At 45.0% G+C, this 26,428-nt stretch overlaps 1 protein-coding gene across 4 annotated transcripts; it reads left to right on the top strand.

Moving 5' to 3' along the window:
* Positions 1-6,478: 6,478 nt before the first annotated feature.
* Positions 6,479-16,263, top strand: mdm2 (MDM2 proto-oncogene). 4 transcript variants are annotated; one of them, XM_084447806.1, is made up of 11 exons: positions 6,479-6,576; positions 8,301-8,358; positions 8,545-8,619; positions 10,777-10,910; positions 11,362-11,411; positions 11,685-11,743; positions 11,924-12,002; positions 12,505-12,668; positions 13,085-13,225; positions 15,053-15,124; positions 15,502-16,263. In XM_084447806.1, the coding sequence occupies exons 2-11, from the start codon at positions 8,302-8,304 to the stop codon at positions 16,150-16,152; spliced, it is 1,482 nt and encodes a 493-aa protein (XP_084303932.1). In that variant the 5' UTR covers positions 6,479-6,576; position 8,301; the 3' UTR covers positions 16,153-16,263. The 4 variants fall into 4 exon arrangements, with proteins under 4 accessions (XP_084303932.1, XP_084303930.1, XP_084303933.1 ...); XM_084447804.1 differs by having other exon boundaries at positions 12,502-12,668; XM_084447805.1 differs by lacking the exon at positions 6,479-6,576 and adding an exon at positions 8,022-8,131 and having other exon boundaries at positions 12,502-12,668.
* Positions 16,264-26,428: the final 10,165 nt, after the last annotated feature.

The following is a 26,428-nucleotide window of genomic DNA, read 5'->3' as shown; positions in this document are numbered from 1 at the left end:
TTTTAACCGAGAGCACGTTGAGAGAGTTTTTGCTCAATGGAGATGTAGCTACAGGGCGGATTTGAGAGTTTTGCAATCCGCGTTTCTGGTAGAGATTTTGACCAGAGGGGCTGTACATATTTTGGTAGGATCTAAACGGAAGGTTTAGCCTGGACCAAATTGCTAGTGCAGCCGAGAATGATTTGTTGTAAACGTGGGCCTTTGTTTCATGTTTGTGTGTTAAGTCGTATATTAGTCGGTTTTGGTCGTCGTTTGGTCGTCCTTTGTTTGCGTTCCCGTGTGTCTGCTACGTTCTCTCTTGCATGTGCACGGGGGGTTGGTCGTCTTATGTGTTCACTGTTTGAGCCTCGGCTCTTGATAATTGTTTGTTATGCGCGCCATGGATCCAGGTAAAGTATTGTTTTGTACCCTTTTTAGACTGTTAAAATTCTGCTAGATTCCCAGTAGGCTAGCTAGCTGGTTGCCTAGGAGATAAGGAAAACTCCGCTATCGCGGTGTTCCGCCATTGAGCCAGAAGAGAACAAAGCACTTCGCTGACTGGGTGAGTACTAAGCGAATTTTAATGTGTCTTAATGTTTGTTTCTTCGAAATTGTATTCTTTACCGCCGTGAGTTAACCATAAGGTTTCCTTTCATTGCTGTTTTGGGGTTTCTAGGCTGTTATTAGGGACGTTGTTTCTTTAAATTTCCCCGCGCTGCCAAAGACCACATCCGGGTCATACATGCAACATTTTGGGATCACCACTAGGTGTCCCTGTAACACTAGTTATTAAGATATGCTAGAGGATGTAAAGAATTCTACTGCAAACGTCTAGCCTGATGACATTGTTGCACTGAAGCATATTTCTGCGAGCGTTTGTTGGCAGAATTTCGTTATGTGCTAAAGCATTTTCGATTTCTTACATCCACATCTGACATTTTAGTGTTAAATTCTAAGATTCGGGCTCAGCTAGAGGGTTAAGGGAAAAGCCTGTTGATTCTCTAGACTGGTCTGTTTTTAAGATTTGGGAGAGTAGAACGAGAGAGTTTTTTTTTAGGTCAGGAAGGAAAGATAAGGAGATTCAGCAAACAGTCTCTCCACCATTTTCCCCAGCAGAATAACTCTGATTTAAAATTAGATTCCCCCCCTCGACTTGTTGCGCCATTAGCCACGCCCCTTCTTTCTACGAGGTATTTGTCCGAACAGGGCCGGAAGGAAGAGCCTCCGATTTTGAAGTCGAGCGCCACCTGCTGGACTTCCCTTGAACAAACCATAAGGGTAATTTTAAACTAGCCAAGATAGAGAGTTTTAATTTTTAAGGGTAAATAAACAGGATAAAATAGATGTAGAGCGAACTCAAAAGTCTGACAGGGTTGAATAGGTGTTTGATTCAGGAGTTTTGTTTCAATAGTCAATGAATGGCCATAAGCTGTTCGTTTTATGCATTTCTACTGTATGAATTTTCATTCATATAATGATAATGTGTTTTTTGAGGAGCTGGCATTAGGCCTCCTCCTCTGCTATTGAACCCAGTCTGTGTTTTGAGTCTTAATTTTCAGGTGCTATGGACCCTGGGCGGCAGGTCTTTGAGGAGCCTGGATCATGGGATCATGCCTTCCTGGGGACATTGGAACCTGCTGTTGGTCTGTTTTAACTGTTGTTTGTTTTGTCTCTCTTTCTGATATGTAGCTTAAGACATAAGGGTTGTGCATAATAGTGGGGGGAATAGATAAGGGTTGCTAGTGTCTTAATCTGAATGCAGCATCTCATAACCCAATTATATTTTTTAAATGGTTATGTTAAATATTTCATGTTTATAGTTTGAGGCACATTCATCGGGCCTGAGTGTTTTTTCTGAGTGTTTTTTTACAGACAACTGTCGTTCCGGGAGTGATGGGTGAATGCCGAACCAGGAGACGGGCACAGGACACCGGAGGTTACTGGCCTGTTTCCCTACAGATGGGCGATCTGGGGTTCGTGAGATGCAGACCAACGCCATGTCACCAACTCACTGTGAGCGACAGATAAGTATGAAACAGGAGCAGTGCCCAAATACTCTGTCCTCAAATGCAGAAGAGAGAGGGTTTAGATATACAAATTTTAGCTATACAAATGAAGCTTTGATGGAGTTTTTTTTGTTAGTTAATTGTAAATGAAGCCAGTTCATTTTAGTGTCATTTTCTTTGACCCATATCTATTTTTATCCTGACTTCAGGAAATTTTTGCTTTCACCCTTAGGGGGTGTTGTTTTGTTGAGACGAGAATATTGCGTATTTTATTTTTCATAAAATCGCAAGAGAACTGCTAGAGCCAAATCCAATTGCCTTGATCATGACTGGGGACTGGGCGTGTTGAAGTCATTCTAACACTGCCCCTGATGTCACTGTAGGCTACTGCAGACTGGCTCTAAATGACACTTGAACAGTCACCCTGTTTAAGTTTTCCTGACAGAATAACAACATTTTTTCCCCAAAGCAGGAGCTTGCGCTTAACCATGTTTCTGAGTATCTCCTACAGACTGTTGAATAACCGTTCCTGACCAAAGAAGGGAACAGGGAGACCAGACCAGAGGACTCTCTTTTGCTCTGTTTTGTCTCTGTTTGTCTCTCTCATCTGTGGATCCACAGACGGAGCACTTCATCAGCCTGTGCTGGAGGCGGGAGCGCCGAGGTGAGCCCTCCAGCAGCACGACCCGGGCCGGCCCTAAGTGGAGCAGTACAGGGATGGACCGGGTTCAGTTCAAGAGCCTACATTTCTGACCTACAAGCATCTGCTCCACCTGCGGAGAAAAAGAAATGAAGGACTAAGTGCACATTTCCACCACCAAACTAACCTGTATCTAGGGCCTAATGACAAACCTGTACTACCTCGTTCATGTTTTCATTATGCTTTCAAACTAGCCCACGGGCCAGATCATGTTTCAAAAACAGGGGTGGCGGAGGATGTTAACAGATGTCTCCAACAGAATGAGGACCGCCATTTCCTGAGGCTAAGGAGGGGTTCCTGCATCACATCTCCTGGGGATTGGGTCCTGGTCCACGACCACAGACGAAGGAGCTGGAACTCGCCGAGGTGGCTCGGGCCGTACCAGTTTCTACTCATCACGCAGACAGCGATCTGAGAGGACTTCGTTGGATCCATGCAAGCATTGCCGACGGGTCCAAGCAGCAGAGGACGGTCCACCAAGGGATCGCAAACACCAGGAGATCAGAATGCAGCTGAACCAGAGGGCTCAGAGGCCAAAACCATGGGCCATCACACTGTCCTCTCCTCTGACGAGGAATCGGAGGAAAAATGACCTTGCTGGTCACCTCCTCACAAGATGCACCACACACGCACACACACCTGCACACACTAACATTGAACATAACTGATTTCAAGCAACGCGACATTGAAGTTGCGATCTAGAAGAGAAGACGCCTTGCATTCCCCAGATGACATTCTCCTCTGATGAGAAATCGGACTGCACCTCTGATCGCACACACTGGAACCTACATTAAACATTCAGAGACGCACACATGGAATCTATGTTCCATAGGACATCACATGCAATTATTCACAAGAGTGAATGAACTTTGAAATAATCTGGAAAATATCATATTTGTTTACAAGAGTTGCAATGGTTGAAACATGAGTTGATAAATAAGTTTGGGTTTTTTCCTCTAAATTGACCAAGAGGTTTTTTGCCCCTCTTACACTGGTAACCATTTTATCTTTTTTTTGCCTTGTTAAATCAAGTTTGTTTTTTGGTGAATGGTTGTCCACTCTTAGACTATAAATAGTATATAATCATGTCATTTTTTTATCTTGTTTCCTGTCAAATTTCTGAAGCAAGGGGTTTTGGTGTGTGATTTTGCACGTTGAGAGAAAATAATTAAAAAAAAAAAAAAAAAAAAAAGAGATTTTTTTTTTTTTTTTCTCCACCTAGTGGAGAGATTATTTCCTTTCCACATGTATAGCATAGCTGACTGTTTACACTGTGTTTGGATTTTATTTTTGTGTGCCTGTTCAGGCACAAATGAGGGATTGTCCAGGAATTTACATCCAAACACCTTAGCCTTTGTCTTTGTAATTTATCACCTCCCCCCAAGTCCCCTGCAAAACCCCAGTTTCAGTCTAATGTAAAACACCAACTCTCCCCTCTTTTGTAATTGTGAACACACTCTGCATAGCTCTTCCTCATCTCTTTGTTTAGGTCGGAGGGGCCCCACCTTGGTCTTCCTCGTCCTGATTCAGAGCTTTGTTTTCTTTGTTTTCTCATGTCACATGTTTTTACTCTTGGCCACGCCTGCCATTCATGTACAATGCAGTAGCCAATCACATCCTGGAAACCTTGTACCTTTTGTTTGGACTGTACATAAGCCACAGCCAGAAGTGACTGACTTCACTTCTCTGACTGAACCACCTTTGCTGCGTTTGTCAGGAAGTCCTTGCGCTCGTAATGATTTCATTCAATAAACCAGACTCAACCTTTTGAACGTATCTTGGTAAATCTTTGGACTAGACAAGTCTAGAATAACTATCACAGTATAGAGGTACGAGATCCGTTTCCTTGCCTCACAGTTAAAAATGCCAGTCACACACACACACACACACACACACAGCAGAGACCTCTGTGAGTGGGCACACTGTTCCACCTGGCCCTGGTTGAGGCACACACACACACACATACAGGCCTGCCTTTGTGCCCCATCCAGGTCCCCACCCAGCCTCCAGCGGCCAAACTAAACATGTCTGTGGTCTCAGCTCTAGCAGGCCAGGTCTCAGCTGGGGGGGTGTGGTCCTCAGGATATATTTAACTTGTAAACACTGGAGCCAGTGGCTCACTCACCAGTGAGATGTTCATGAGACCCATCGGCAGCTCTCCACTTCATACACCTGTATTTATGGAGTTTTGTAGCGATGTCGTGTGTATTGCTTGTTTGTGTTTGGCTGCACAATTTTCTCCTCGCGAGATGATAACTATGAGGGTGACCTTTGATGAGACAGACACACATCACATACAGTAGCACGCTGAACAATGTTATCTTGAGTTTATGCTGATATATTACATTTGGCTGATCTAATTCGTCTGTGAAATGTCATTTTTGTCAATGTTGTTGCTGTTGTAATAGACGGTCTCAGAAGCAATAACACATCAGAATCAGCCAGTTTTATTAGCCAGGTAGTTTTGACACTTACTAGGAATTTGCTTTGGTCAACGGTGCATAACACTGATGGAGACAAGATGAGACAGTGCAAAATACAATATACAAATGGAGTGTGATAAGTGTATATACAGTATACATGTCCAAACATGTTGCCATTTTGGAACTTAGAGAGAACATGTTGTTCTTAGTGACTCATCTATATTCAAGGAGAGCAGGGGGAGGAGAGAGAGAGGAGGAACAGAGAGGAGGGAGCAGACAGGAAATATGACAACTATGCAAGTTAAGGGAAGTAAAGTATGGTTCAATCAGAGAGGTGTGGATTCATTTAAATTCATACTTTAACGTATACTGTTACATACATTTGCCTCAAGACCAGACCCCTGACCAACAGTGTCCTCTCATTTGAGCTGATGAATAATAAAACTATATGGCCTGCATTTGTTAATAAGAAGGTGGTGGACTGGAGTCTTCCTGTCTGTCACACTCACTAAAACACCACAGCTGCCCTGGGGCAGACAGCTGGCATGTCACAGAGTACACTTCAGTGAAAAGAGTATTCAGTACAGAGACAAGCGGACTGTTATCTGTGACAGACTGGGGCAGAGACAGCAATCATGTGAAGATCACAAAGTCTACTGTACTCCCGTGTCTGCTCTGTAGAAGTGGCAAGAAAGAAAGGTCTATTACAGCCAGACCCTACAGAATACACAAATACAGAAAGCTGACTGAAACTAGATTGTATCCTCTCAAAAGACTATAAGCCTATCCGACCAAGGTTTAGCTTTTTGATTTGTTCCGTGTGTTATAATGATCTATAGGGTAGTTGATGGTGCTTCTTTGATGAGTATCAAATCAATCAACCTTTCCGAACAATGTGCCCCTGTCTGCTTTAAAGAGCTGTCAAACTTAATAATAGTGTGTAGTGTGTGTAGGCTACTCACTGTTATAAGATGAATAGAATAGCCCACAATAGAATAGAAAGTGTATTTGCCATAGAACTATAGCCTACTGTATTACAGGTAGGCCTAGCCTACACAATTATTGTAATCAGTTGTCCTTACAATATCTTATCAACACTAATCCATTCCTCATTTCCAGTTCCCAGGAATAGAAGTTAATAGCCTAATATCTGCTCCAACTTTCAAGGGTGTTTATTTGTCATAGCAGCAGTAGTATACTCCGGAGACGAGAGGGGTCGTTCGGGTTCAGTCCACGGAGGTTCGGAGGTTCAGAGGTTCGATCCCCAGAACTCCAGGTTGTCTCGTGGCTGGAGGGACGCTGGCCGCACGTGCGGCAGATAGGAGCCGAGGATAGGAGCCGAGGATAGGAGCCGAGGATAGGAGCCGAGGATAGGAGCCGAGGATAGGAGCCGAGGCGGTTTGAACCTCTGAACGACCGCGAGGGGCGATACACGACCAACGTCTTCTAGAAACGAGCGAGTGTGAAAGTAAGTGCTGAGTACCTATACTCCCAGTTAGCTAATGGAATTATAACGTTTCTCAATGTTTACATGCAGACTGTGAGAAACGTCGTTTCACAGAAAGTATACACTTTCATCTGGAAGGATATGTATTTTTAATTGCGTGAGTGTTTAGTCAATTAGTCCTAAGCATTGGCTAGCTAGAAACCTGCTAGGCCTGTGTCATCCTCGAGGTTTCCTGGTTGTGGTAGCCGCAAGGGGTGGTGAGCAAGGCGGCGTAGCAGCAAGACTTGCGACTAGCTTTAATTTTGTGTAACATCCATGTTAACACAGTTAACCATTGAAAAGTGTATATAAATATATGAAACGCAAAGGACACCCAGCTAGCTTGAGAGCTTACGTTCGGGTATTAACGTGCTAATCATATCCACAACCAAAACAGTAAGTGTGCTCGTATGTTGGAGCTGTTTAATTTTGCGGGTGCCTATCTAGTGCTTTTATTATATTTAGGATAATTATGACCTTTTGATTGCATATGTCATAGCTGGTGTTGTTTACGTTAGTGTTACAGCCAACACTGACAATGCTTTTGACTATAAAACGGCAATGATATCCACTATTTTAAGCAACATCTTGCAAACGCTTACTCCCGTGTTGTGGACTATTTCAGTACATTGTTGTCTAGCTAGCTATCTTTAGTAAGTGGACAAATCTAACAGAATGCAAAGTCACAATGAGTGCATAGCTTGGATAACTTAAGTTAACTGTTGAATAACTAGCTAGCTAACATGTAACGTTAGCATTCATACAGCAAAGTCGCTAAACGTTACATGGCTCTGGCAATAAACTTAGATTGCATGACGAAAAGGAGAATTACTAACATTATTCGGAATATTATCACAAATGCATACCATGTCCTAAAATATAACGTTAGGTGAAAAATCTCTCCTCTGTTCTTGTCTGGCATTAGTTTTGTATTCAGAGACGATAAGATGAGCTCAGCCGGTGTATGGATCTGGACCCTCGACTGAGGAGTACAACTGTGTTCGCCTGTTTGCATATTGTCCAGTGCTTTGCATGTCCATGGTGATGTCATGTCCATCTGGTCCGGTGGTACACCTGTCACTCTGTCCGACTGGGCCCTGGGTTTGTTTATAGAGAGCCCGGCACCCCGCCCGTGTCACTGGGCTTATTATTACACAATAAACTGAGCTGGGCTGAGAGCAATAGTAAAAGCGGACATGCCCGGGCATATCCGAGCGTGGTGTTCAGCTCAGCTCAGCTCAGCAGCAGACGGGTTGTGTGCGAGTGGACTGCACAGGCGCTGGTTCACCGCTAGGGGAGTCACAGCCCTGGAGCCTGTTCATGTTGCGACATGTCCGCTTCCCTTCCGCGCCGCCCTGCGCCCAATCACATCCCCAGAGCTGCTAGCCCTGACATGCCTGGGTCCTGCTTATATCAGAAGGGGACGGGGAAGCGGGTTCCCACTGCGACCTGCGAAGCTGAAGCACTTTATGTACAGAGGAGGAGTGTATAGGCTAGATGTGTATATAAGAGATCTACGGTAGTAGAATTTATTTAGGTAGGCTGTTTTTTATTTTATTTTAGATCTAATCTTAATGATGAATGTATGTTTTTTTCTATGACAATGTTAATTCTAATGTTTTCAAAAGGACTGAAATATAGTAATTACTAGCTTAAAAAACAAAACAAATATATTTTGCATATTTTTTTGTTTCTCTAACCAACAGAATGGCAACTGAGAATTGTCTAAGCAATTCACAGGACACAGCAGATAATGAGCATCTGGTAAGTCACACACACACACACACACACACACACACACACACACACACACACACACTACAGTGCTTTGCAAAGCTTAGCACCATATCCAAACCCTTTCTAAATGTTTTTAGCTGCAATGTCAATGCCTTCCATGTCTGTTCAAAAGTTGTAAAGGTGTTCTAATTGCTGTGTTTGTGTTTTCCTCAGGTGAGACCCAAAGTGGCCCTGCACACGTTATTACAGCACGCAGGTGCAGACAAGGAGGTGTACACCATGAAGGAGGTAGATATCTCTGGCAGCTGTCTGTCCCCGGGCCCCGCTCACTGGAGCTCATCAGCTCCAGACAGCTAACAATGTTCATTTGTTCCTGTTATATCACGAGCTAACATTCACAAACTCCTACTTCACATAGCCAATCTCTAACACTCTACTGTGGAATAGTGATATATACTGTGAATATGAGTGATGAGTTGGATATCACTGTTGATAACATAACTGGCCTTAACTAGGACAGATCTTGTCCTGCGGACTTGGGGACAGTCTCCTAGTCCCAGACTAGATGCGTCTTTCTGTAGAGAGACGGGATGCATTCTCTCCTGGGATCAGACTGCTCTTAACCTCTGTAGGAGAGTCTTTGTCTGCGAGAGCCCCTGTAATCACCAGGCTGTGCAGGGCGTGTGTGAGGCATGTTTAGTCATACTTCAGAGACTGCTGTTTGTGTGTGACTGCTGGAGCTCAGTACTGTAGCCAATTACAGGCTGCATGATGGCAGCATTCATGTGGCATGAAGTGTCTATGCATGTTTGACTTGCCCATGTTGTTATTGTCCTGTTACAAAAAACTTCTGAGAGTAATGATCTCAGGCCAATTTATTCCTCATAAGACCAGTGTCATATGACACTCTTACACACAAATCATGTCACACACTTTATTTTTATAAACCCGTCTTGCGCCTCCTGAATTTTGTAAGGTCACAGACACCGTCATAGATTGTCGCACAGTCTGATTGGTTGGCGGTATAAAAGCTTCGTAAAAATCCATTGCACAAAATGTAAACAAACTATGCTTGCATAGCCTATATTTACCATAGAGATGCTGTGAAGTTTCGGCCAGGTTGAGTATTTCAGTCTAGAGTGTTGGCTGAAGCATAAAATGTGGAAAGTCTGTTATTGATATTTTTTGTGACGTACGACACTTCTTACCAAGCATAAATTGACCTTAACATTTCTTCAAGTCAAACCTGTGCTATATTACTGGTGAAGCCAGGTTCTCTTTAGGTCTGATAGTTCGCTCTCTCTTTTCTTTCTCTCTCTTTTTTTCTGGCATCCCAACCATTAGTTATTTCTCATCATTTACTTTCTCCCCATGGTTACTAGTGCTGCCTTTTATCCATAGTTGCCATAGTTACTCCTGCTGTCATCTGTCTAGTTGGTTTAGATTTTTCGAAGCGAGGAGTTCAGGTTGCCTGGTGTAGGAGGAAGGCGGAAGTAGTGTCTATCAGTCAGAAGGAGGAAGCTAGTATGAGTCATCGTAGTCACTATGTCTTTTAGTCAACAGTGTGTGACTAAGCGGTTTAAACTGTGTAGGCTGAGTCACTGTGGTTTTCATACACCACTGGAATGTCTGACTGGACTGGGCTGGGCTATGCTAGGCTAACTGTCTCCCTGTCTACCAAGGAGCATGATGGGAGAGCTTAGCGACAGATCCTCTCCTCTGACGGCTAGCCAGCAGCTGAGGGCCTGTAGCCATAGAAACCCTTGTGATCTGATCACATCAGACGTATCTCCCTGATGGACGACGTTCAGCCAACCTGGTCTCTGATCTGCAGCTTCACTATCTGAGGAATGTTGTTGTTGTCGACGACGTTGACTCTTTATGATCTCTGTTTCTGTGATAAGGAAGTGCTGTAGTCAGTCTGTGTCATGATGTTTGTTATCAGTCCTAATGAAAAGTAACCAGAAATCTAGTCCTGCGGGCTGGGCTGGGAGGTTAGAAAGCCGCACAGTTTAGTCTCCCTGAGGGCAGTCTGTCTCCAGCCAGCCTGGTGCTGCTCTCCTGTCCTCATCCATGTTCCCATGCTGTTTCCTTCTCATTCTGGCCCTAGGCAGTCCTTCCACCCCGGGCTGTTTAGGTCCTTCACTTCACCGGTGTTGTGTTGTCCCCTGGTCTCAGGGTGCTGGGTTGTCCCCTGGTCTCAGGGTGCTGGGTTGTCCCCTGGTCTCAGGGTGCTGGGTTGTCCCCTGGTCTCAGGGTGATGTGTTGTCCCCTGGTCTCAGGGTGCTGGGTTGTCCCCTGGTCTCACGGTGCTGGGTTGTCCCCTGGTCTCAGGGTGCTGGGTTGTCCCCTGGTCTCAGGGTGCTGGGTTGTCCCCTGGTCTCAGGGTGCTGGGTTGTCCCCTGGTCTCTGGGACTGTGCTGACCGGTGGTCTCTGTCGTCCAGGTGCTGTTCTACCTGGGCCAGTACATCATGCAGAAGCAGCTGTACGACCAGCGACAGCAGCACATCGTCCACTGTGCGGACGACGCCCTGGGGGCCGTGCTGGGCGTCGACAGCTTCTCAGTCAAAGAACCACGGTATGGACACACTCCTCCTTGACACACACCCACCCACAATCAGACACGCACACACACACACACACACACACAGAGGCACACAAACAGACACATACACACACACAGTTTGCGTGGGCGTGTTTCTGGGGTTCCCTTGGGGACTGGAAACAGCTGGCCACAGTGTGTGTGTGTGTGTGTGTGTGTGTGTGTGTGTGTGTGTGCGCGCGAGTGTGCGTGCGTGTGTGCGCGTGTGTGTGTGTGTGTGTGTGTCTGTGTGTGTGCGTGTGTGCGTGTGTGCGTGTGTGTGCGTGTGTGTGTGCGTGTGTGTGTGTGTGCGTGTCGCCAGCCAACTGTCACAGCAGGTGCTGTGTTGTGTGTGCGGATCTGTTAATCAAATCCAACCAGAGGTCTGAACCGTGAAACTGCAGTTCCTCTCTTGTGGTCTAATAGCAGCCGTGCACATGTCTTTCAGAGTCCTGTTCTCAATGATCACCAGGAATCTCACTGCCGTTAAAACCCCAGGTACTTTTAGAAGCACAACCTGGCCTCCTCTCTGCTTAAAATGATTATCTTGAGATTTTTTATCTCTGCTTAAAATGATTATCTTGAGATTTTTTATCTCAGGGTCATGGTTTTGAGCCCCACATTGGGCGCAGACAAATAACACATTATATCTGTGATATAAATGCACGTACTGTATCATGTACATATATGCAAGGTTTAATTAGTTACTTTATTGTTAGTCCGGTGTGTGTGTGTGTTTAATTAATTAAGATGACTTGTTCTCCCCCTCAGACCCCCAGACCGGCTATACAGAAACCAGGAGCCAGAATGGACAGGACAGGAGGCCTGAGGTAAACACAACGTCTGCGTCATTCTGTTTGCAGCTCTAAAATCACGTCACCAAAATATTTCACTCATATCTGTGTGTGTGTGCACACGTGTCATGGCTGATGTTGGTGCAGTCACGCGTTGAGCTCCCTCCGGCCTTTGAGAGGAGTGATACAAAGCTGTAACTCTGTCTTGTGTTCCAGGGGACGGACTCAGACAGCAGCTCCTCATCCAACTCAGAGACCAGCAGCAGCAGGAGGAGGAGACGAAGCACAGACCCTGGTGAGACCCAGTGACGCACTGGTGTGTGTGTGTGTGTGTGTGTGTGTTGGGGGGGTGGGGGCTCTGAACTCAGCCCTGAGCAGCAGCTGAGGCCAGTCTGGGAGTTCTGGAGGCTGTGGAGAATGTGTTGAGATGATCAGACCACATAATCAGCCACTTCACAGCAAGGCACACAGCGACATGCAAACACAAAGACGGTCTATTTTCTGGACCGGCTGGGAAATCACCACAGCAATGAAGATATCTGGAGAATCACTGAGAATAAAAATCATATCAGCTCCTCACACAAGTCAACATTGTCCCGTCAAAGCACTGTGTGTGTATACTACCAACTGACATGTATCGTGTGTGTGCGTGTGTGTGTGTGCGTGTGTGTGCGTGTGTGTGTGCGTGTGTGTGCGTGTGTGTGCGTGTGTGTGCGCGTGTCTGTGTGTGTGTGTGTGTGTGTGTGTGTGTGTGTGTGTGTGTGTGTGTGTGTGCGCGCGCGTGTGCGTTCCAGCAGGATCATCCAAGGAGCAGGACAATGAGGACGACAGTGAGCCCAGGAAGAGACACAAGTCAGACAGCTTCTCCCTGACCTTCGACCAGAGCCTGTCCTGGTGTGTGATTGGAGGGCTGAACCGCGACCGCAGGAGCAGCGAGTCTTCAGACACTCACAGCAACACTGTGAGTCCTCCTGACCCTTGACCTATGACCCCTACCCAGACACTGAACCCTCTGTTGACCTTGACTCCATTAGGGACACACTACAATACATTGTAAAACTCTGAAATCTGAGTTGTCTCTCTCTCTCTCTCTCTCTCTCTCTCTCTCTCTCTCTCTCTCTCTCTCTCTCTCTCTCTCCCTCTCCCTCTCCCTCTCCCTCTCCCTCTCCACAGTGACAGCCAGGGCACTAGTGTGTGGAGTTGTTAGTTCACTACTCTGTCATTTGAACCAAGCATGCTCTATAATTTGTGACTGACTGAGAGCATGCCAGTGATGGCTAGTGGCTATTAACATGTCAAGCAGACAGATTTTTCCTGTCGGATTTTATTACCACGAGTGTCCCTCTTACTGACCTCCCACTCTCCCTCTCTCTGCAGGAGGCAAGTTCATTGGCCAGTGACCTAGTGGTGGAGGAGGTTCAGGACTCTGACTCTGACAACTTCAGTGTGGAGTTTGAGGTGGAGTCCATCGACTCTGAGGCCTACAGTCAGGATGAGGACGCGTCCGACGAAGATCAGGTCTCGCATCATAGAAATATAGAGATATACATGTCTAGACAGGCTGTCACCTAGAAATACAGATAGAAACATATCTAGTCAGGCTCATAGTCATCTAGAAATAGAGATATATACATGTCTAGATAGGCTCATCTACAAATACAGATATCTACAAATGCAGATATATACACAGACATACATATATACATGTCTAGACAGCCTCATACTAATCTAGAAATATAATAATACATTATGTAATAATAAATCACTCTTTAGAATATTTCAATATTCCGTCAAGGGTGCAAACTTGTCAGCCTTTTGCGAAATTCGCAGTTTTTAATCCAAAATAGGTCATTTGTGTGATTTGTGTCGATCCGGTGAGTTTTTGAAATGGGGGGGGGGGGGGGGGTCTGGGTCTGCGAGTCGCAGGGATACTGGGAATGAAATGAGAACCACGTCTCCTGTGTTGTCTAAAGAAAGGCTTCTGCCTGGAGCCTGCACTCTCATGACTAAGTGGCCTGGCTGTACGGCAGAGGGAGTTAAATAAAGTAGTGCAGTTTCGTTTGGGCATGGTTTGTGTGGGCTATCATAAAGACTTGTCACCTTCAAGTGAAAATAGCCGTTTTTAGTCCAAAATAGGTCATTTGTTTGATCTGTGTATGTATAGGTTTGTATGTTTGTCACCTTTTTCACCTGTGATCGTTTTGTACCTCTGATAAAGCAAACTTTCTTTCACTTTGAAATAGGCGTTCTACATCCATCTATTTTGTATCACAATAAACTATTAGGCTGATAGTAGCCTACCAAGATCAATCAAAAACTCGAAATGGCTTAAAATTTTTTTTTGTCTGTTTCTACCAAATGTAGTCTAGTCCACAAGGAAGCGCTGAGGCGCACTGCTGCTTGCTTGCTTGTTCAAACCATAATACCGTTCCATAGCATGCCAGTGCTTCACATTGACTGTGACTAATCCCTATATCCTCATGCTAAAATCCATTGTAAACCCATTTTAAAGCTGATTTGTTTTAATCTTCCTGGCGGGGTCAAGCCCCCGGACCACCCTAGGGGGTCCACATTTTTTTCACCCTTGATGAGGCTCTAACCCTAACCCTGTCAGTGTCCCCTAACCCTGTCAGTGTCCCCTAACCCTGTCAGTGTCCCCTAACCCTGTCAGTGTCACAATACTTCCTCCTACTCTTGGCTCCGTTGGCTGCCAACCGTATTGTGCTTAAAGAGGCAGTCTGCCAAACATCAGTATCACAGGCCACTAATGACCCAGTATAGCCCTTCTATAGATCACAACCAGACATGCTGTAATAATGACCCAGTATAGCCCTTCTATAGATCACAACCAGACATGCTGTAATAATGACCCAGTATAGCCCTTCTATAGATCACAACCAGACATGCTGTAATAATGACCCAGTATAGCCCTTCTATAGATCACAACCAGACATGCCGTAATAATGACCCAGTATAGCCCTTCTATAGATCACAACCAGACATGCCGTAATAATGACCCAGTATAGCCCTTCTATAGATCACAACCAGACATGCTGTAATAATGACCCAGTATAGCCCTTCTATAGATCACAACCAGACATGCCGTATCAGCATCTACACACACGGCATGTACATCACCTTTGCCCCAGACTATCGCATTAGAAAGGCTCCCAATATGTGGCAATTTCACAAGTGTGGGGCTGCATTGTTACTGACTGCCATCTAGTGGTGCAGTGTGGAGCTGCAGGTGTAGTGTGGAGCTGCTTTGAGATTGACTGTCATCTAGAGGTGAAGTGAGGAACTGCAGTGAGACTGACTCCTCTCCCTCACCGGTCTGTCCTGCAGGTGTTTGAGGTGACCATCTTCGAGGCGGAAGAGGACGACAGTTTTGACGAGGACACAGAGATCACAGCAGCTGTACGTTCCATCTTCTCTAGTAGAGCTGTCAAATAAATACTCTGAACTTCAACTATTCCACTCTTCGACTTTGGGGAAAAAATGCGCAATCGATCTTCAAAATGTACATTTGATTAGTAGGCTACCGCAAAGCAGCGCACGTTACACAGCCTCCCGAGTCCCACACATCTTCTAATCATGACAAAACACATTGTTAGTATTCAATCTTTTCAACATGGCCAAACAGACAATTATATAATACCAATAATTGAATATATTTGTGTGGTTGTGGTTTCTACATTCATGATCTGACAGTCCTCTGTATTAGGATGATGTTATGATCTGGCTCTAACGTACGTGTGTGTGTGTGTGTGTGTGTGTGTGTGTGTGTCTCTCAGGACTACTGGAAGTGCTCCAAATGTGAGGAGCTGAACCCTCCCCTCCCCCGCAACTGCAACCGCTGCTGGACGCTACGACCGGATTGGGTCCCTGACTCGGTTGCCAGTAACCCCGCCCCGCTCGCCACCACCCCTGACCTTGCATCCCTGCCCCCGAAAACCTGCACCCCTGACCCAGAAGAAGTGGAGGGGCTAGATGTGCCAGACGGGAAGAGAGCCAAAACTCCCCTCATCTCCGACTCCCAAGACTCTCAAGTCTCCGCCCCCTACTCTCAAAGCCCCGCCCCTGACACGCAAAGCTCCGCTCTGGATTCCCAGATTTCCGCCCTGGATTCCCAGAGCGGCAGGACGGACTCCCAGGAGCTGGGAAGCTCCCAGCCCTCCACCTCCTCCTCTTCATCGGCCCCCGCCAGCAGCCAGGAGGAGGCGGAGCTGGAGCGCTTCAACAGCCTGGAGGCGTGTCTGCCGGCCAGCTGCCTGGAGCCCTGCCTCATCTGCCAGAGTCGGCCCAAGAACGGCTGCATCGTCCACGGACGCACCGGACACCTCATGTCCTGCTACCCCTGCGCCCGCAAGCTGAAGAAGAGGAACAAGCTCTGTCCCGTCTGCAGAGAACCCATACAGTTGGTAGTTCTAACCTACACCAGCTGAGGGACACACACTATTTCATTTTGAGTTATTTAATTTTGAATGAAGAATGTTTATATATTAGTTTACTGGGAAGATGAGTGTATTTATTTTGAAGTACGAGATATATTATCAACTGCTGTGTTCTAATTTTTAAAAGTTGTTCTAAGTTTTACTAATAAAACTAGAATGTTTCTTGGCCAAAAAGAAAAAAAATTCTCCTTGTCTTCTTGCTTGTGTCCTGTTCTCATCAGATACGTACGGAAGAGCATTAGGGCCAACAACTGAGGTTTTGATCTTTTTTAAGCTTCTGAGTTTAAAGTCAGAAATTCTGAGAAAAAAGTCGGAAATAACTTCTGAGACAAAAGTCAGAATTTCTGACTTTAAACTCAGAAGCTTAAAAAAAAAAACTCAGTTGGCCCTAATGCTCTTCCGTAGGATACGTATCCATGCTACAAATCTATACAAACCAAGGGAGCCAATACGACCAACCTGGCAAAGCATCTTGCAGACAGACATGCTGACTTTTTACAGTACACAAATAATTCAAAGAGCGAAGCCCTGATAGTAGTTTTTATGAAGATCCGTTTGAAGAAGATAAGAAAGGAAAGGGAAAGCGAAATGAGTCAACAGGTGGGCTTTGGGATCGACATTGAGGAGGTCCTTCACCGATCACACAGCCTAGGGAACCCTCTCGTCGGAACTCGGGGACTCCAAACTGTCCCAGTTTACATACTCAATGCAGCAGCTACCTCAGCACAAATCAGGTTCCTCAGCATGGCCTGGTTAACCATTCTTCAAGATAACAGACCACCTTCACAGGCAGTGACCTTTCTAGTCGAGATCACATGTTCTGCGTATTTTGACAAGCCGAAGGACATCTATGAATCAGTCAAAGACATGATCACACCGGGAGCGGTGCCGACACCAGTGATCCTCGAGAGGTCCGGGGTGTTCAGAATCCCCACCTCGAGAACAGCCGAGGACAACTTTACTGACTATTTTAGAAAAGGGTGCACAGACCTGATGCCCCAAAAGAGCCTCATCAGGGAAATTACTCAGGAGGATGGTTTAGCACTCTGGCAGGTTGCTCTCATCCAACTCTGTCTTGTGTCTGGGCACCTGTTCACCGGCAACCAGGCATATTACACCTGGTTCTCGAGGCGGATGAAAGGAATGCCAATCGAGACGACCGTGACTCAACAACTCACACAAGAGTTCCTCAGTATGTTGGTCACTCCGGGGGGTTCACTTGCCGTAGTCAGGGCAATGATTGTCCAGGTCATGATCTCCACAATCGATGCACCCTCAATAGGAATTCCGCTCGTGGATGGGATAAGAGCTGCATCCACCTATGTTGAGTGGTCTGGGATGGCCTGGGCCTACCTCGCACTAAGTATGGTAATGAGAACAGCTCACCCCATCCTGCTTGCTCAATCCGTGAGGAAAGAGGCCATGCAACTGTCACGATTTATAGGCACCCTCGGCAGAAATATTGCCCGAATACCATTCGAGAGGATACTTGGTCTTACTCAAGTCAGAGGACTCAACGCAGGGAATTAGAGGACTCAACGCAGGGAATTATCCTACCCTATCAAGTGCTGCCTATGGGGTAGCGGCAGCGACCTTTGAGAACTTCGGGGGCTTCCAGGGGACAATATACTCGCAGCGTATCCACAAAGCAGCCCAAGCACTCAGCCAGATCATCACCGCCTGTGATGCCTCCGTCCCAGACCCCCTCACAGGTCTCCAAGGCGATCAAATGAGGGACGCGACACAGCTGGTAACAAAGGCCCTGAAGGAGGCTGGAGACGACAAAAGCACCGCAAGGCATGCCATAATCTGACCTGACTGACACAAAAAATGTAGTATTGCCATATCAATCCCAAGCTGGAGACCAAAATAACCACCTACCTCTTTTAACTACCGAGAATATTCTCGAGGAAGCGCACAAGCACTCAGATCACATACTTAATCTCAGGTAACTTAAGCCCTATTGGCTTACAGAAGGGCAAGACTTGTTTGAGGTTTCATTCTTCCCTTAACCAGTCCACAACTCAGGGTTACAAAGTTAATTCAACTCCGACTATCGGATCTCTTGTGCTCTTATCATTTGTTTTAATATTTCTGTGCTCTTTTAATGCTCTCAACAAGTTTAATAAATTCTTGTGATTGAACCAGGTGATGACCTGACAAGCAATATTTAGTGCTTCTGAAAAGTAAGGAACTACTGTTATTAAGAAAGAAAAAAAAAGAATTCAAAGAGCGACAGGTTAGCGAATGTGATAGAATTTAAGATACACACAACAGCAACACCAGTATTGAATACAACCGAAGGATATTTAGCCTACCTTATGTTTGACTGTATGAATGCAAAATTACATTTATTGCACCAGATGCTAGAGAACCTAATTTTCATCCGTAGCATGAGACTTTTAGCTAGCATATATAGCTGCAGCCTGGCTGCAAGCCCAGCTCTCTCTGCCTAGTGCACGTGTGGAAAAAAAAAATCAATACCTGCTCCGACCTCCTAGAGCGAGAGAACTTAACCGTGAGACAATCATCTCTTCTGATAATTTGAAATAGCAAAAATGCTTCAATAGGCCTGGGTTAATTGATAATAATAATAATAAGCTTTTAAAATTTTTATATCTCACAGTTTGCCACAACATAGGCATAATTTATTGATTTCTCCCCACACAGACAAATAATCAGATGCCAGCACAATCCCAAACCACCCAGTCGAGGCAGCCTTCCTTCCCAGCTGTGTTTGAAAGCTACAGGAAATATAATAAAGACTCAAAAGATGCAAAAAGACTGAACAGAGCACTAACAAAAAGCCAAAAATTTAAAGTTCCATGTTCTGCGATCTATTATTCCATTACTTTTCCATATGTTTTAGATTTTCCTTATGTTTTAGATTTCCGCCTTGGTATCGTTTCGGTATCGAAATATTTTGGGCAGGTATCGTATCGAAGTCATAATTTTGGTATCGTGACAACACTAGTCTGTGTAGCCTACGCCAAATACAAGATGCACGAAACGTACAGTAGGCTACCTAAACTGTAGGAGCAATCGGACAAAGGAACAGATGTGGGAACATAAAAATGTAACTTGACCCGCGGTATTCTAACAGGAGCTTTACGTCATTCCGCACCACCGCTCGCCTGCCCATAGGGGCGCAGTAATACCACTCATTGACCCATTGCTGTAGCTCATCTCGCACATTAGATGAGCCTACCGTTCTCAAACTCCTTGTCCTCTGTCTGGTTGTAATTTAATTAGTACGAACAAAGCCTATCTATTTATAGTTTCTATCTCTGTAAATGTCGCCGGGTCTATATCTGTTAACTGTCGGGACAAGTAGAAGTTTAATACATTAGGCTGAGTGTTCTCATATGGAACATGGCATCAGGACGAGTAAGATGGCTAACGGAGATGACCAGAGATGTGTTTGAAATGGTTCACTCACTCCCTATTCCCTATTACCATGGATGTATTGAGTGCGACTCATAGTGAACTACATGGGGAATGATTTAACAGTTTTGGGACACATGGAATGTAACTGCGTAAGATATTCATGACTCAAACAAGCAGACGCGCCGATCACTGATGGCAGCAGGTTTAAATATCAGGTAGTATTCAGGATCCATGTTTAGTTGAATGATAAATCCCATATAAATGGTTGGAATTCTAATGATGTGCAGGTGTGATTTTGTCAACTTTGGTTCTGTCTGCTAATAGCAGGCTGTGAAGCTGCACGATAAGACCGTGATAGCAAGTTAGCTCACGACAGCAGCTTCCATAATATTAACGGTAGCTGTCGGTGGCTAAAAAACAGATAGCTAACTTTACAACGTTGATTCCTGTAGCTATTTTGATTTTGATGCTATTAGTTCAACTTCTGTTTCTCGGGCAGGAACGGAGACGAACTCGCATTAGCAGCAAAGCAGCTAGAGGAATGATCTTAACATTAGCTAACTGCTTTAGCTACTGCTAGCTACAGTCTTCTTCACTTCTCCTTCGGTAAAACATGACACCGTTGTGTTGTGGTATTGTGGAGGGCTTAGGCAGAAGCAGGAAGAGAAACCACTTTTGCCCCATATAAGTAAAATAATGGTCTCATAAGCATTTTTCGATTGTAAAATTGTGTTCACTTGTTTTAGTTTGCAAACATATGCAATTTTCTTAGCATATCTACTGGCTACATGATAATAGCTGCAGGGGTGCGCTAGTGACATTTGGGCAGAATGAACAGGTGAAATGAAAGCTCTCGAAGAGATCTTTCTAATGCTGTTGGTCAGCTTTGAATGTAGTTTTAATGTGAAAGATGCATCTTGAATGCAGTCAAGACAAATTATTTTGCCTCTTAACTTTTGTCAAACCCCCTGGTTCCAGTCAATTGGATTATTATATATAGGCTATAGGCTACTTTCGTTTACAATGACGTTACCTTATGAACACAAATAGCTTAACCTATAGGCCTACATAAAAACAATAGCCTAAAACCATGTTTATTTACAATGTATTTTCTTTCATTGATAGCATGGCAATAGGGTGAGGAAAACGACGCGCGGTCTCTTTAGCCCTAAGACCATCAGGCAGGCAGCTCAGGAGGTCGTTGAAGGCTATATATATTATTATGATATTATGTCTAATAATACATTCGTTGAAAGTACACAGGCGGATCTACTATACGGAATTGGACCGAGGAGTGTTCTCATATGGAACTAGGCTGCACACGCCCGCCCGCGACAAGAGCTGAATTGTAGTCAGCTTTCCCCGCTGCGCGCAGGACGCGTGCGTCCCCCGCTGATCCGAGCGAGAACGCAGGCGGAATGTCGCTCCCCGTCTGAAACGGCCTTGACTCCTGGAATCCCAAGGTCTTTCATATTGAAATTCTCTTGATGGTCTGGGGATGCGAGACGTGTTAAGGGAGTGCATCAGTTGTGATCCTTGACAGTAGGCTACCAGCCTGCGCTGCGCTCAGCACAAAGTTGGATGAATGGATGGACTTATTGGAATCCTGGAAAATGTTGATTGCGCTCTAAAATCATGAAAGCATAAATGTAAAAATGCAGCAACAGAAGTAGTCTAGATGAGATGGTGGTTTAAATGAATGGCAACACGTAGCCTAGAGGAAAACATAAATTGAGCCTGGTGATAATGCTGATAATCTACAGTAGGGCCTACCTCTGGCTGAGTTCATGGTTACAACCATTCATCTCTTACACATGGGCCTATACAATACACAATCTACTTTGGACGTTAAATCCATCTATCAATCAAACTAGCGAATTCAATGGCCGGTCATGGCAAAGCACCCGCTAACGCAGGCTACCCCCCTCCCCACAATCCAGGGCTAGCAAACCGGTTCATCCAGTTTATTTGAATATAAAAGAATTTGGGGGGGGGTTACAATAGTCTAGTCCAGGTTCGCTGGCGAGTGACGAGCTACTCAGATGGCGCATGCATGTGTGGACATTGTAGGCCGATTCTGTAAAACCTAAAGAATAAAAGTAGGCTACGTTCAACATTCATTGGAGTGGTCCAGTTGGATAGGCTAGTCTAATTTAAATAAATTGAGGACCTGTATTTTCAGTGTTTGCTGGTAGCGAATGCCACAGACAAGACAGGAAATCTTTTCGTTTCATTGTTTCATTGTTTTTGCTCTATGCACAAGATAGTTAATGTTCGGATATAATTGGCAGTAGGGCGGGAAAAAACCCTATCAAAGGCCAAGATTAGAAGGGATTTGAAGATGTAATTGGTCATTTTAAATGGGCCTACTTTATCTTTTGATGCCTATTTGAACGGACTGCATCGATCAATGCAATGACTCCATGTTTTTCAGTTTTACCCTTTTCATCAATAAAACATGATTTTTACATTCATGTCTCAACCATTATTATCGAATTATCTAGTTGATATATGAATAAAACAATAAGCCATTTTAATGGCTACGGGCTACTAGTTGTAGCTATACACGAGTTGATGCGCTCTGCTCTCACGCACGGTTGAGGCGGCAGCTCAAATACACTTCGCACATATCCTCTGCTATAGCCTCTCACAGACAGCTAGGTGCACTTCATGCATTGGTAGACAGTTCTGTTCTTGCTGCAGCTTGTCTTGTCTTCACCATGCAGGTGAAGACAAACAGCCGGTGGCTGTTTGGACGCCAGAGCGCGCAGCTCTTCAGCCAACTGGAGGATGTCGCGTCTGGGGAGGCTCTGCGTCTCTCCACCAGTCCCCAGCGAACCCAAATACTTATTTATAATAGCCTACGTAGCGCGAAACTGTGCATATAATAGGCTGTAGCCAGCGCGAAACTGCGCATTCCCTATAGCCGTTCATGGAACGACTGGCGGCCGGTATAAATAAATAAAAACATACACGATATTTTCTTATTTGAATGATCTTGAATATGTGACCGCCGCTGGTAATTTGGTCCTCAACTAGGCATTTTCATTTTTCAGTTTTTTACAGATTATGAAAGTGCAGATTGTAAGCTTTCAAATGAGGTCTCATACATTGAAATCTGAACATATTTGAAGAAGATATGCTTATTTGAATGCTAGTACTGCCAAATCAACTTAGCTGAGAAATCTCCCTCCAAAGTTCTCCAACATTTTCACACCTCTGACTGCCAGGTAATGGGCGTGAACAATGGCCTGGTAACCCCTCCCCCAGCCACTCCCCCACTGGACGATCTGTCATTATCTGTCAGAGTGGCTGTCAACTTGGGGTATTAACTGAGAGTGGCTGCCAAGTGAGGTGCTCTCTCACTGATGACCCCACACTCTGAGTCAGTATTAATCTTGTGTTGTGAATGCAGTTAAGAACAATATAAGATGAAGTTCAAATTTAACGTTCTTTATTGTCACATACATGATATAAAGTACAAGCATAAGTAGTTAAGTGTACAAAAAAAGGCAACTGTCTAAGTGTTAAAGTGTACAGTCAGTTGTCTGTTTTATAGACAAGGTGCATAGTGTTCATTGTGATCAAGTGTACAACAAAGTAATAACAGTCCCCAGCTCAATACTCAAGGTAATAACAACAGTACTCAGCTCAGTATTCAATATTCTAACAATGCAGTCTGTGCAAGTGTGGGGAAGTCTGTGCAAGAGAACAAGCAACGCTTCAGTATACAAACAGGAAAACAGGAAAGGCTGTGGCCTTTCTCCTGCAGTGCTGTCCGTCCTGATGATCTGCAGTGAATCTACAAGCGGACAGTCTTGTTCTGAGCTGCTGTGGAGTTTGGCGGGGGACATGTGACGTCTCGTCCCTCATCAGAACAGAACTCTCTGATCTTGTCAAAGAGATACGTCTGTCTGGCCATGTCCAGTCCGGGTGGGGCTTGCACAAGAAGACCTTCTCTGGGGGGCAGGACATCAGGCTTGCGCAGCAGCTGAAACTCGACTGCCGGTGCATCACGGTGTTCTCTGGCCACAACCATGCCAGGTCTCTCAGCATCAAAACTGCAATAGAATAGAAGGAAGAAAGTACATTAAACTATTGCCCACAGTACTGGCACTCCATATAGATAAAATAGTACCAGAATGTGTTGATTACCAGAATGTGTTGATTAAATAGACTAGCTAATGCATGATAGGATGAACGTATTCTCACCTGTTGTGCAAAATCAAAGCTGTAGTGCATAGTGATCTTCTTGCTGGCTGGTATGGAGGGGCCCAGGGAGAGCTGCAAATCCTCACCTTTTTGCTCATCCTGTAACCAAAACAAAAAACAAAGGTGTCAGACTACCATAGCTCTCATGCTCTCTCATTCTGTTTCTCTCTATAATATAGCTACCTAGCTCGATATTAGCTGCCACGCTGGCTAGTTTAGGAACAAAGGGCTAGCTCAGCTAACTAGCATGTTAGCTAACGTTAGCTAGCTAGCCTTTGTTAGTTTGTTATGCTAGCTAGACTTAGTCACTTGTTTAGAAAGGAGCTTCTGCTAAACGACTAACGTTAATGTAATGTAAACAGCACAGATAGTATAAAGATCAGCTTACCCCAGAGCAGAGCAGAATGCTTGGCGGTGGTGTGAATCTGGTACGTCGTTCGCGTTCGCTTTGTAGCAACTTGCTTTGTTACAGTCATCCCAGTATCACAGGTCATCAAGAATACAACTCCGTGTACGAACGAGTCCTGCTCTGCTGGAGTTTTAGCTGCTCTTAAAACTCTTTCCATGTCCTGGATGCCATCCCCGTCTTCTCTTTAGCAAAAGCTGTAGCATCCATGGTTTAACTTGGGACTGAATGTAAACAGCCGGCGTGTTGTTTGGGAAGGGTGGGGGGCGGAGAACCCGGAAGCAATAGCCAATGAAACCAAATCATGCTAATCGATCTGCCCGCCCCCAAACCCGGCTCGAAATCAGCTAAAAACGAGCTTAGTTTGCAGACTAATTAAACGTATTTCGTGAACCTAAAACTGTTGTCTGTTATAGTAAGTGGGTTCTTCACAACTTCAACTTTGGTAATACAAAATAAAACAAAAAACGAAAAAAAACGTTTTTTTATGTATTTTGCCCTCTAGCGCATTTCGGGGTTTGCCGAGTTGCGGACCAAATCACCAGCCGCTGTCACATATATATATATTCAAGATCATTCAAATAACAAAATATTGTGTATATTGTGCATGTGAAGGCACTCACTGTCAAACCTGCCGCTATCTATGCACAAGATAGTTAATGTCCGGATATGATTGGCAATGAGTGATCTTTACTCATGGCGACTGTAAATTTTGTATGGATCCACAAGTCGATCAAGCTTATTTTTTCTTTGTATCGTGCTGAAGCCATATAGCCTACTGCGCTCAGACTTGGCTACATTAGCTGGTGCCCCGTCTTCAAATTTACTTCCGGGGTTTACGAGTAGCCTACCAGTTGAATGCGTTCCAGAAACAAAACGCAAAACCCCCACGTTCACCATATCTTTACTTACAAATGTGACAGCAGCTGGTGATTTGGTCCGCAACTCGGCAAACCCCGAAATGCGCTAGAGGGCAAAATAAATCAAAAAACGTTTTTTTTTGTTTTTTTGTGTATTACCAAAGTTGAAGTTGTGAAGAACCCACTTACTATAACAGACAACAGTTTTAGGTTCACGAAATACGTATAATTAGTCTGCAAACTAAGCTCGTTTTTAGCTGATTTCGAGTCGGGTTTGGGGGCGGGCAGATCGATTAGCATGATTTGGTTTCATTGGCTATTGCTTCCGGGTTCTCCGCCCCCCACCCTTCACCAACACGCCGGCTTTGTTTACATTCAGTCCCAAGTTAAACCATGGATGCTACAGCTTTTTCTAAAGAGAAGACGGGGATGGCATCCAGGACATGGAAAGAGTTTTAAGAGCAGCTAAAACTCCAGCAGAGCGGGACTCGTTCGTACACGGAGTTTTATTCTTGATGACCTGTGATACAGAGATGACTGTATCAGCAAAGCAAGTTGCTACAAAGCGAACGCGAACGACGTACCAGATTCACACCACCGCCAAGCATTCTGCTTTGCTTTGGGGTAAGCTGATCTTTATACTATCTGTGCTGTTTACATTACATTAACGTTAGTCGTTTAGCAGAAGCTCCTTTCTAAACAAGTGACTAAGTCTAGCTAGCATAACAGGCACTAGCACTAACTAACAAAGGCTAGCTAGCTAACGCTGAGCTAGCCCTTTGTTCCTAAACTAGCCAGCTAGTCTATTTAATCAACACATTCTGGTACTATTTTATCTATGTAGTGCCAGTACTGTGGGCAATAGTTTAATGTACTTTCTTCCTTCTATTCTATTGCAGTTTTGATGCTGAGAGACCTGTCATGGTTGTGGCCAGAGAACACCGTGATGCACCGGCAGTCGAGTTTCAGCTGCTGCGCAAGCCTGATGTCCTGCCCCCCAGAGAAGGTCTTCTTGTGCAAGCCCCACCCGGACTGGACATGGCCAGACAGACGTATCTCTTTGACAAGATCAGAGAGTTCTGTTCTGATGAGGGACGAGACGTCACATGTCCCCCCGCCAAACTCCACAGCAGCTCAGAACAAGACTGTCCGCTTGTAGATTCACTGCAGATCATCAGGACGGACAGCACTGCAGGAGAAAGGCCACAGCCTTTCCTGTTTGTATACTGAAGCGTTGCTTGTTCTCTTGCACAGACTTGCCCACACTTGCACAGACTGCATTGTTAGAATATTGAATACTGAGCTGAGTACTGTTGTTATTACCTTGAGTTTTGAGCTGGGGACTGTTATTACTTTGTTGTACACTTGATCACAATGAACACTATGCACCTTGTCTATAAAA

Source organism: Borostomias antarcticus (assembly GCF_949987555.1).
Source record: "Borostomias antarcticus genome assembly, chromosome: 13".
NCBI classification, from domain to species: Eukaryota; Metazoa; Chordata; class Actinopteri; order Stomiiformes; family Stomiidae; genus Borostomias; species Borostomias antarcticus.
This window is presented reverse-complemented; position numbering and strand designations above follow the sequence as displayed.

Coding starts and splice junctions, on each gene's coding strand:
- mdm2 (XM_084447804.1), top strand. CDS start 8,302: ATGGCAACTGAGAATTGTCTAAGCAATTCACAGGACACAGCAGATAAT. Junction 12,003..12,501: donor GAGACGAAGCACAGACCCTG/GTGAGACCCAGT, acceptor TGTGCGTTCCAG/CAGGATCATCCAAGGAGCAG. Junction 15,125..15,501: donor ACACAGAGATCACAGCAGCT/GTACGTTCCATC, acceptor TGTGTCTCTCAG/GACTACTGGAAGTGCTCCAA.